This window comes from Xenopus laevis, chromosome 8L (genome assembly GCF_017654675.1).
Source record: "Xenopus laevis strain J_2021 chromosome 8L, Xenopus_laevis_v10.1, whole genome shotgun sequence".
NCBI lineage: Eukaryota > Metazoa > Chordata > Amphibia > Anura > Pipidae > Xenopus > Xenopus laevis.
The window spans coordinates 2,929,664-2,942,398 of NC_054385.1; the positions used below are offsets into that span (position 1 = coordinate 2,929,664).

A 12,735-nucleotide genomic window follows, 5' to 3' on the forward strand; every position below is an offset into this window, starting at 1 on the left:
GGCTTTGGGCCTTCGAGTCAGTGAAGTGTGCATTGACGAGACGACAATCTCTTGTGCACCTTTTAATGTTTTTTTTTTACATATGTATTTGAGTGACTGAGAGTTTTGGAGGGGGTATTTAGAAGCTAAAATGCGTAATTTGGGTTGCCCATAGCAACATGAGCCCCCATCACCATGTTCCCTATTAACGAGACAACAACATCAAGGGGGGACTATCTACTTCTGTATAGTCAAGCACTCGTTAGTGTACAGAATACTCCTCTGGTACAAGCAATGTTTGTAGCGCCCAAAATAAAAGTGGGCGGAGTCAGTAACCGTGAATTTAACTGGCTCCCAGCGCAATTCCTTTCTCAATGTTTGGTGCTTTTTTTTCTTCCCCCTGCGTTATATTTAGTCAAATGGTTCCTCCCTAAGTTGCATTTGTTTCGACCTTCGAGAAAACAGTTGCTGTCGTGCAGTGCTCCGCCGTGGTCCTATTGATCGTTGCAGTAGAATATTTTACAAATGATATATATTTTTTTTGTTCTGAGATAATAAGCTGGAATAGTTGGCACTTACTTGAATATCACGTTTTGTTACATTTTTATTTTTGGTAAATCGTGTTGGTTATATTGTCAACTGCTATTGTTGGAACTGAAAATGCTTATCGGCCTCTTATCATTTTTACTTCCAGAGGTTCATCAGCCCCATAACAGTGAAGATCCATGCCTTTAATCTGTACATGTTCTGTGTGTAAGAGAAGCAAAACTCTGGTACTGTACGGTCTCCTATTGGCTTCTTCGTTGGGCCGTTTGGTTCTATCACCTCTCCCCACATGCTCTCATCTTTACCCGACGGCTCTCGTTCCTTCGGCACTTTGTTTCTTTTACATCTGACAGTGATGTAAACCAGTTGCACAAAAACGAGGCTCTGTCGAAACAGACGATTGGATGGGACTGAATGTGATTGTTGTCATTTATACATCTCCCTGTTGGAATAACCAACCAGCTTCAACGGTGCCGAGATTGGAATATTTGTGTTACTCCTGGTGTACCACTTCTACTAAATGGCCGGCTCAGCTCTTCCAACAATGGAACTGGTACCGCCATCTTTTTCCCCCCATGTGGTATCCCTTGTGTCTATTCAAACTGGGCACATGAGCAGTACCAGGGTTCTGTCTGGCACATGCACCAACCCAGAGGTGGACAAGGGATACCTCAGGGGCCAAAAGAAAGTTGGCATCACACCATTACTTCCCAGTAGGTATACACCAAATCTACAATTTGGACAGTATTTAAACTTTCTACAGAATCCGCCGAATCCTTAGGGGCAGATTTAACATCATTCAAATTATGGTGACTTCCTCAAATCTCAATATTAGGGATCCACTATTTTGGATTCGACCGAACCCCCGAATCCTTCGCGAAAGATTTAGCCGAATCTGAATCCTAATTTGCATATGCAAATTAGGGGTGGGAAGGGGAAAACATTTTTTACTTCCTTCTCTTGTGACTGAAAGACGTGCAATTTCCCTCCCCGTCCCTAATTTTCATATGCTGAAAATGGCCCGAACCGAATCCTGGATTTGGTGCATCCCTACTCAATATGCAAATTAGGGTTTGGTAAATTGTATTTGGACGAAAAATTAAAGATTCGGTGCATCCCTGCTTCTCAGAAATTCCCACGTAATTCAGCCAAGAGTTTAGCTGCAACTTACTTGCATGGAGCCAACTGCTACTTACCTGCTGGCAGTTAGATTAGGGTTCATATAATAACATCCATTATTGCCTTATCTGTGCTTCATCTTCTCGCTGGTGAGAGGTCACCCATCACCAATGCCCATTAGATACCCAGAGTCACCATAGCAGCTAGGAATTCTCTTGTGCCCACATGGCTGGGATTGGCCAGAGATAGAATGGAAGGCTACGTGCAATGCACAAAATAAACCCGTGAAATGATACCCATTGTGCCAGGCCTCAGCTAGAAAAGGGAAGCCCATTCTGCGTTTGCAGAGATGTTCTTAGACTACAGTTCCCAGCATCCCCTAGGAGTTTAGTTCAACAGAGAGCCGCCAGCAGGAACATCCTCCTCTAGAATCTCATTGATGGTGGAGCGAGCCCAGACCCTTAATTCATGTCTGAAATAAAGCACTTTGTATTTATATCCTTTATAATTGGTCTCGATAGGTGGCTCCACCTGGATTGCACTTCTTTTGTCAATGTAGGTCTTTTGTTTGATGGTCTATATATATATATATTTTATTTTTAGCTTTAAATAAAAACATTTAGTTCTAAAGCCAGAGATCTTTACTCTGCAGCCCCTACAATCGTTGTTGTATTGCAACTCGCAACAGCACTAGGGCTTGTAGTCCACTAGCAGGTGTGAGGGCGCCCATTGCAGATCTTTGTGTCTCAGTGTTTACATGTAAATGCCCTATTATCTCAATGAGAGTGTGTATGGATTTGTTTTTTTTCTTTTTTTGGGGGTATACCTGTTGCTGTGGCTTGGGGGGGGGGATTAGAATATTTGGGGAAAGAACATTTCTGCTAAAAGGTGTAGATAAAATGAAAACATTTCCAGAGCATCCTTTCTTTCCAACTGCAGCTGCCAACTTTTTGGACAGGTGGACCTTTTTGCCGACCCTAAAAGAGCAACATGGCCTGCTACATTGATTTATATACCCCTAGACTGCCCATCCCTGACATCACCTGAGGGGGCGGGCGCAGGTAAATAAAAGTAACAAGCCGTTTTGGGCTGGAAAGGGCGGAGGAGCTGCTTGCAACCGAGATCGTGTACGACCCGCTCCAGGTGAAATTGATCAGCTGCGACCCACACATCTCTAAACCGTTGACACCAGCGCTACAATTTGTATTCAAGTGTCACTTGAACAAAGTTAAAGGGGAACTAAAGTTGCTCTGGAGTGTATTCTCTGCCTTGGGGTACATATGGCCACCTTTGTGCTTTTAGATTTTCCCTAAAAAGGATACATTTTTGGAAGCTGACAAGGCATGGCCAACTGTCAGCTCCCAGGATTGGTAAGGCCGGCAGTTTCCCAATGGCGTGTTAGCCTGTGGGGCTAGTTAAGTTGCTTGTTGGACATTGTGACTTGTACGTGTGATACAGAGACTGAATGTCCGTGTTTGCGTAATAAGGATATCGCTGCCCGCGTGGAATTTACTGTTACCTTTTATTATTATTATTATTTTCTTCTTATAGAAGAGACTCAAGCTCTTTTTTGTTTTTTTTTGTATGACGTGGAATAAATGTTATCTGTTTAACTGCCACTGCCTCCTGTGTTTTGGGTTTTAGTCAAGACAAACTCTACAGCCCAGTCGGTACTGGAAATGTATCTACCTAACAACGTGGATCTCACACACACCGTTCATACTGTGGTGCCTCTTCTAGTCATTTGTAATAACCAACCCATCACAAAGAATGGACCGCCCTATCAAAAGCTCTTCTCATAGACTGATGTTCATTGGCTGTTTGCATGTTACTTCAACCAACCAGACTTGATTGTCCCATGCATTTAGGTTACTTAGCGTGACCACAGAATAGTGGTAACTATTCAATTTTGCCTCCCTCATCAACTGGATCTACAGCAAGTTCTAAAGGTGACCATGACCTTCAGCCTGTAGGTAGAGTGAGCAATGCCTCTAGCAAACAGAGAAAATGCTGTTCCTCAAGAACTGAGGCTTATACAACACCACCAGTTTATCAGTAATCAACGTCCCACCAAGGGTCAGGCTGGAGTATAACTCATCCACAGGCCGTATATACCATCCTTCATCATACAAGCTCCCTCAATAAACTCATTGGTTGTGTCCCCTAATGCTATCTGTAGATTCCCCACCTGACCTCTCACTTCAGTCTCAGGTTTCACATGGCAGTTTCAGTCGGCAGGGCAGAACAAACTGTGAAACTGAATGCTGTGAAGGATCAAGCTTGACTTCATGCCTCCTAAATTATCATTGTTCAATCCCTCGCTGTCAACATGGTCGCAATTTATCCTGACCTTATGACTGATCTTGGAGATGTGTTATGCCTATAATGCCTATAATGTCCCAAAAACAATAAATACAAATATACAGAGAAGGAATGTTCTGGGCACACAATAAGCTATACCCTCATACTGTACTGTCTAAGGGAATCAATATGGCACCTCCTCCTCCCATATGTATAAATACAAATATACAGAGAAGGAATGTTCTGGGCACACAATAAGCTATACCCTCATACTGTACTGTCTAAGGGAATCAATATGGCACCTCCTCCTCCCATATGTATAAATACAAATATACAGAGAAGGAATGTTCTGGGCACACAATAAGCTATACCCTAATATTGTGTAAAACACCCTGCTTATAAACAAGGCTTATTTCCCATGAAAGAGTCCGATCCCATAGTATTTCGTAAGCATGAAATTCTGGGTGATTGTTGTGACTTAATGAAAGAAGTGACAAGTGATTAGTGCAGTGAAGCAATGTGTGTAATTAAGACTGATTGATTTATATCAGCGCAGGAAGCTTTCCGCCCACACGGCTAAAGAAGCCAAAGGTAAAACAAGGTGACGGGATAAACAAAAGGTAAAGTCAGGACTTATATCAATCTGGCAAAGTTGCCCAATCTCACCTATTTCTGAGCAATGATGTGGAGGAGCACAAAGCAAACACCCCTTTGGAACCTCACTGTTTCTCTGGAAACATCCCATTTAAAGGGAGTGCGACCCTCTTGCCCCCGGCACAGCTGTCACAACTCGTATTTGCCACGAAAGAGCCGAATTCTTGTTTGCTTTGAAAACAGCCGAGAGATCAGTGTCAGCTCTCAAACAGGTTGTGTGGGGCGACTCCAAGTAAAATCAACATCCACACCCTGAGCCGGGCTTTGTTCTACCGAGAAGGCATTTCTGAGAGTTTTCAGAGAAAGCTAAAGTCACCCTTGGGTGCCCCCAAACTCTCCCACAGTCCCAGGCTAGAGGCAAACTTATAACTTCACTGGGCAGAGATGGTTCTAGGGCAGAAATCTTACTTTAATATGTGTATTGAGAAGTTTGTCCCAGAAAGCAGAATGCTAATGTAAGGGATTTCAGCTATCTGTATAACATTGGCACAGATCTGATCTGATCCCCATTGTAAGCAGCAGTCCTGCCCTGCTTTATGGCAGCTGAGATTCTAGCTATCTGTATAACAGAACATTCTGTCCCAGTGGCTGCACAGATCCTATCTGATCCCCATTGTAAGCAGCAGTCTTGTCCTGCTTTATGGCAGCTGAGATTCTAGCTATCTGTATAACAGAACATTCTGTCCCAGTGGCTGCACAGATCCTATCTGATCCCCATTGTAAGCAGCAGTCCTGTCCTGCTTTATGGCAGCTGAGATTCTAGCTATCTGTATAACAGAGCATTCTGTCCCAGTGGCTGCACAGATCCTATCTGATCCCCATTGTAAGCAGCAGTCCTGTCCTGCTTTATGGCAGCTGAGATTCTAGCTATCTGTATAACAGAGCATTCTGTCCCAGTGGCTGCACAGATCCTATCTGATCCCCATTGTAAGCAGCAGTCCTGCCCTGCTTTATGGCAGCTGAGATTCTAGCTATCTGTATAACAGAACATTCTGTCCCAGTGGCTGCACAGATCCTATCTGATCCCCATTGTAAGCAGCAGTCCTGTCCTGCTTTATGGCAGCTGAGATTCTAGCTATCTGTATAACAGAACATTCTGTCCCAGTGGCTGCACAGATCCTATCTGATCCCCATTGTAAGCAGCAGTCCTGTCCTGCTTTATGGCAGCTGAGATTCTAGCTATCTGTATAACAGAACATTCTGTCCCAGTGGCTGCACAGATCCTATCTGATCCCCATTGTAAGCAGCAGTCCTGCCCTGCTTTATGGCAGCTGAGATTCTAGCTATCTGTATAACAGAACATTCTGTCCCAGTGGCTGCACAGATCCTATCTGATCCCCATTGTAAGCAGCAGTCCTGTCCTGCTTTATGGCAGCTGAGATTCTAGCTATCTGTATAACAGAACATTCTGTCCCAGTGGCTGCACAGATCCTATCTGATCCCCATTGTAAGCAGCAGTCCTGCCCTGCTTTATGGCAGCTGAGATTCTAGCTATCTGTATAACAGAACATTCTGTCCCAGTGGCTGCACAGATCCTATCTGATCCCCATTGTAAGCAGCAGTCCTGTCCTGCTTTATGGCAGCTGAGATTCTAGCTATCTGTATAACAGAGCATTCTGTCCCAGTGGCTGCACAGATCCTATCTGATCCCCATTGTAAGCAGCAGTCCTGTCCTGCTTTATGGCAGCTGAGATTCTAGCTATCTGTATAACAGAACATTCTGTCCTAGTGGCTGCACAGATCCTATCTGATCCCCATTGTAAGCAGCAGTCCTGTCCTGCTTTATGGCAGCTGAGATTCTAGCTATCTGTATAACAGAACATTCTGTCCTAGTGGCTGCACAGATCCTATCTGATCCCCATTGTAAGCAGCAGTCCTGTCCTGCTTTATGGCAGCTGAGATTCTAGTTATCTGTATAACAGAACATTCTGTCCCAGTGGCTGCACAGATCCTATCTGATCCCCATTGTAAGCAGCAGTCCTCTCCTGCTTTATGGCAGCTGAGATTCTAGCTATCTGTATAACAGAACATTCTGTCCCAGTGGCTGCACAGATCCTATCTGATCCCCATTGTAAGCAGCAGTCCTGTCCTGCTTTATGGCAGCTGAGATTCTAGCTATCTGTATAACAGAACATTCTGTCCCAGTGGCTGCAACAAGTCTGTGCATGTTCCCTGCCTATAACATGTACAGAGGTGCAACCAGTTTATTTGGATACCAAGATTTTGTGCCAACCATATGGAGTGAATTTTTGGGTTTTAACAAAGCTTTAACACCCCAAAAGGATTATCCTAAAAGTTTTTTTTTATCCCTTCCCCCGTCAGCTAATCTGGTCATGTACTAAGCAATACATGGCAGATGGCTAACAAGTAGATAATAGCTGGTTTGGCACCAAAGGCTTACGCTCGTTTGCGCTGGGCGCGCTGATTAGCACAACGGTGAGATGTAACCACAGGTGAGGAGCAAATGTGCTGAGCAGGAGTGGAACGTGGAGCTATTGTACAATGAAGAGCATAATACAGCAGCCCTAAGCAGGAACATTTCAGAGACGGGTGATTTTCATTATTCATTTGCATTGGCACCTGGGTTAATTGATGGATCCTGATTGTCCGGATTCCTCGTAGAATAACTTTGTGTTTTTATGGTGCAGCTACAGGTTCACACGAGGTTACAAACACTACGCGCGTCTCGTGGGAATGCAAAATACATTTATTTGTATGAATCTGCATCTCTGTAGTACAACACAACCAGTCCTTCAGGTTTACAAATACTATTGTCATGGCATTTGAGGTAAAAGAGTGGCTGGGGAACATCTATTGGCTTTAACATGTTCCCCAGGGACTGCTGAGCCCTCAATTTTGTGGGGTTTGGGGGACTCACAACTCCTCGGCCCTATGAACTATCAGGGGCAACAAAGTATCAGCTTTACGTAAAGGGGAAAATGCTCTGTTATACAGATAGCTAAAATCTCAGCTGCCATAAAGCAGGACAGGACTGCTGCTTACAATGGGGATCAGATAGGATCTGTGCAGCCACTGGGACAGAATGTTCTGTTATACAGATAGCTAGAATCTCAGCTGCCATAAAGCAGGACAGGACTGCTGCTTACAATGGGGATCAGATAGGATCTGTGCAGCCACTGGGACAGAATGCTCTGTTATACAGATAGCTAGAATCTCAGCTGCCATAAAGCAGGACAGGACTGCTGCTTACAATGGGGATCAGATAGGATCTGTGCAGCCACTGGGACAGAATGTTCTGTTATACAGATAGCTAGAATCTCAGCTGCCATAAAGCAGGACAGGACTGCTGCTTACAATGGGGATCAGATAGGATCTGTGCAGTCACTGGGACAGAATGTTCTGTTATACAGATAGCTAGAATCTCAGCTGCCATAAAGCAGGACAGGACTGCTGCTTACAATGGGGATCAGATAGGATCTGTGCAGTCACTGGGACAGAATGCTCTGTTATACAGATATCTAGAATCTCAGCTGCCATAAAGCAGGACAGGACTGCTGCTTACAATGGGGATCAGATAGGATCTGTGCAGCCACTGGGACAGAATGTTCTGTTATACAGATAGCTAGAATCTCAGCTGCCATAAAGCAGGACAGGACTGCTGCTTACAATGGGGATCAGATAGGATCTGTGCAGCCACTGGGACAGAATGTTCTGTTATACAGATAGCTAGAATCTCAGCTGCCATAAAGCAGGACAGGACTGCTGCTTACAATGGGGATCAGATAGGATCTGTGCAGTCACTGGGACAGAATGCTCTGTTATACAGATAGCTAGAATCTCAGCTGCCATAAAGCAGGACAGGACTGCTGCTTACAATGGGGATCAGATAGGATCTGTGCAGCCACTGGGACAGAATGTTCTGTTATACAGATAGCTAGAATCTCAGCTGCCATAAAGCAGGACAGGACTGCTGCTTACAATGGGGATCAGATAGGATCTGTGCAGCCACTGGGACAGAATGTTCTGTTATACAGATAGCTAGAATCTCAGCTGCCATAAAGCAGGACAGGACTGCTGCTTACAATGGGGATCAGATAGGATCTGTGCAGCCACTGGGACAGAATGTTCTGTTATACAGATAGCTAGAATCTCAGCTGCCATAAAGCAGGGCAGGACTGCTGCTTACAATGGGGATCAGATAGGATCTGTGCAGCCACTGGGACAGAATGTTCTGTTATACAGATAGCTAGAATCTCAGCTGCCATAAAGCAGGACAGGACTGCTGCTTACAATGGGGATCAGATAGGAATGTGCAGCCACTGGGACAGAATGTTCTGTTATACAGATAGCTAGAATCTCAGCTGCCATAAAGCAGGACAGGACTGCTGCTTACAATGGGGATCAGATAGGATCTGTGCAGCCACTGGGACAGAATGCTCTGTTATACAGATAGCTAGAATCTCAGCTGCCATAAAGCAGGACAGGACTGCTGCTTACAATGGGGATCAGATAGGATCTGTGCAGCCACTGGGACAGAATGTTCTGTTATACAGATAGCTAGAATCTCAGCTGCCATAAAGCAGGACAGGACTGCTGCTTACAATGGGGATCAGATAGGATCTGTGCAGCCACTGGGACAGAATGTTCTGTTATACAGATAGCTAGAATCTCAGCTGCCATAAAGCAGGACAGGACTGCTGCTTACAATGGGGATCAGATAGGAATGTGCAGCCATTGGACAGATCAGGTAATTCTCACATAAGCACAGGTGAGTCTATTAGTGATTCCCTCCTACTCGCTAGTCTACCTGTTAGTATGACCCCCCTCCCTCTAGCCCACGTGTGTCACTTAGTTGAGCTCTGTTGATAAGGGCCTAAGATGTTGGGGAACCTTGGATACAAACTGCATGTGGCCTTGTGCTCCCGCCAGCCGGAGTTTTGGGTGAATTTAAGGGGAATAAATGATTGAATAGATCTTTCTTTTCTCCTCTATAAACGCTCCTCCGGCTTTACTACTCAGTATCGGTGGGATTTACTGGTGAAACAATGGAAAACTCCCATTCCGGTAGAAGATCCAGCGTCAACGGATTTCCTCACCCGCCAGTTTCCCCCCCAGGAATGAGATCAAGTCCCAACATGGACACATTTCACTCAGGTATTTGCTACTTATGTTTTGTTATAACTACTGTCTTATCCTCGTGTTATTCCTCCCGTGTTTTTCCTCCCGTGTTTTTCCTCTCGTGTTTTTCCTCCCGTGTTTTTCCTCCCGTGTATTTCTTCCCGTGTTTTTCCTCCCGTGTTTTTCCTCCCGTGTTATTCCTCCCGTGTTTTTCCTCCCGTGTTTTTCCTCCCGTGGTCTCCTGGGCCTGTGGAGAGGGGGATACACCTAGAGTTGCCACCTGACTGGTATTTTATTGGCCTGGATGGTAGAAATGATGTTTGAGCCCAATATTAGTAATAGGAAATAACATAAGACTATAGGAAGGCCGGTATATTTTTGCAGATAGGTGACAACTCTAGATACACCTAATGTGGGGGCAGAGATTCAGCTCAGGGCTGCAGAGCACTACATTTCCCATAAGTCCCTGTGTAAAGGGGATAATGGGGGGATACACATTACCCATAAGTCCCTGTATAAAGGGGAAGGGAGAGGAGAGCTGCATGTGTAACCCTGGAGCTACTAAAGACCTTTTGCTTCCATTTGTCTGTTTTGTTCATGTTGCTTCTCAATAAAGTTTTAATTGTACAAAAAAAAAAGCTGGGAGAAATGGTGCCCTGTTGGTACGCTGACGTAGCAGAGGCGCGCAGCCCAATGGGAGGGGCTAGAGGGAGAGAGTGCGACCCGGAAGTGTCTACTGGGCGAGGCCTGAGAGCGTTTCCGGCAGCTGAGGAGGCCGGAGCGGGGAGAAGAGCGGGGTTAGGCCCATGTACCGGCCCGTGCTGCTCCCTGAAGCGATGTGAAGAGACAAGCGGCTCATTGTTACCCCGCAGGTGAGAGACCGTTGGGAGCGCGTCGGTGTTCCCTTGAGTTACGTCCCATGATGGGGGAGGGGGCAGTCTGGGAACTTCCAGACGGAGGGAATGAGGGAACATTGGGCAGGAGGGAGTTACACGTCACGGGCCGGAGGGGCAGTTAGTGCCACTGGGTTTGTACTGAGACTGTGGGGTCGGGGGGAGAGGCCCGACATTTGCTGCACTTTCCGGTTGCTGGGGGACCTGACCTGTGACCTTTCAGGGATTGGGGGTGGGGCCGTCCCTCCTTTACAAGTTTTAGCCCCTCATTGATCTATTGGGCAGTTTTGTCTGGTCAGTCCCGAGGGTCGGGCTCAGTCACTGCCGCTTCTCATCTCGGCCCACAACTTTCCCTCTGCTGCTGCTGCAGTTACTGAAGTTCATTGGGCTTCTGGGCAGAGACATTGGTTTTCCTGTAGTTGTCAGTTCCCTGGGGTCATCAGGGGTCGCTGGTGTTGGGGAGCTGCCCCTATACTGGGGGTTCTCTGCCACTGATTGGCTGTTGCTGTGGGTGGGGCATGATTATTACTGGGGTGTTTCAGTAGAAATACAATAAAATGACACTGGGGCGACACTGCTTTCTATGGATCACTTTGTTCTGTCATTAAACAGAGGCCACACTGGGCTAGTGTCATTGGCTATTGGGGGCTTTCTGGGGTTTAGAGGCGCTGGTGGGACCCCAGCGGGGGGCAAGTCAGCGAATATCTCACAGGGAAACATCCCACTGACCATGAACCTGTTTGTGACAATGTGGGACATCACATAATGCCTTGGGGTGGGAAGTACGAAAACATGTTGTTGGGAATTAAATGAAACCATTTCTTCAAACTAACTGGAGAAGTCAGGGTGGGGTAACTCTTGTGCCTTTTGGGGACACCCATGGGGTGCTTCTGTTAAGATGAGCGGTTTATGAGGTTTCTGCTTGAGACGTTGGTTTATTTTTTGACACTTTGGGGAAGCTGTGGGTTGAGGCTGTGATAAAATCTTGGACCTTTAGGGGTGCACCCCCCTGTGCTAGTTCTATGGGGATTTGCAATGTAAATTTTTGGGGGGTTGCAACTGGGCGCCTAAGCTCTGGTTGACTTGGGGATACTCCTTTGCCAGAGCTTGGTGACTAAGGAGTGGGGAGGGACTATTTATATTTTAACTTTATTTATTTTCTGCGTGACATATATATATATATATATATATATTCTCTTTTGCTGTCAGAGACTGTTGTAGGGTCGGTGCTGCAAGTGAGGGCTTTTACATTGACTCTTATCTCTGATATGTGTTGCTGTCCTGCAATTTTCACTCCCAAACCTCAGTATCCATGTCAGTCTGTATGTTGGGGTCACCGTTTGGTTTTGGGGTGCTACTGTATAACGAGAAATCATCCTTCCTGAAGTGTAACTGATTTATGTGTCTGTTCCCCTACATTACAATAACATTACAGTGTCATTTTGTTGCTTTTACCACCAATATATGAGGAATCCAATGGCTGTTGAAGAATCCACCTCTTTGGGCTGATCTGCATTAGTTGTACCCTAGGATCCCAGTGGTATATTTGCTGACTTATTAGCATTATCTGGATGCTTGTTATCAGCAATAAGGACACTCCTACTACTGAACTGTGGCTTTCTCTAGCCACCCCCCCGCCCTCTCAATGGTTTGCTCCTGTTCATACAGACGTACATTCCCCTATAGATGATTCACAGCATGGCCATCTGTACGCACAGTATATATATATATATATATATATATATATATATATATATATATATATATATATATATATATATATATATATATATATATATATATATATGACAAAATGCTGGAAAACCGCACTCATAGGATTGTAAGGTGCAAAAATAGAAACGTTTATTACACAACGTTTCAGCTCTAATACTAGTCGAAACGTTGTGTAATAAACTTTTCTATTTTTGCACCTTACAAGTCCTATGAGTGTGGTTTTTCCAGCATTTTGTCTTACATAATACCATTAACCAGCACCAAGGCAGTTGTTATATATTGCATATCTATATATATATATATATATACACCAGCTCTGCCTTGCCACCGTTCTGCCAACTCAGACAGGGGAAAGCAGGAAGGGGCACGACCATGAACTCAAACACCTTTTATGGAACTGCCCTGGCGCCCGGTGTTAGTGCGTATTGCC

General features: G+C 45.3%; 1 protein-coding gene across 2 annotated transcripts in view; it reads left to right on the top strand.

Moving 5' to 3' along the window:
- The window catches only part of zbtb34.L (zinc finger and BTB domain containing 34 L homeolog), a 37,211-nt gene that overhangs the window by 6,810 nt on the left and 17,666 nt on the right, over positions 1–12,735 (top strand). The window contains exon 2 of one of the 2 annotated variants that reach the window (XM_018228594.2): positions 9,580–9,714. In XM_018228594.2, coding sequence (XP_018084083.1) covers positions 9,580–9,714 — 135 coding nt within the window. Of the gene's footprint in view, positions 1–9,579; positions 9,715–10,362; positions 10,551–12,735 lie in introns of those variants that run through there. The other variant, XM_018228595.2, reaches the window with a different exon arrangement.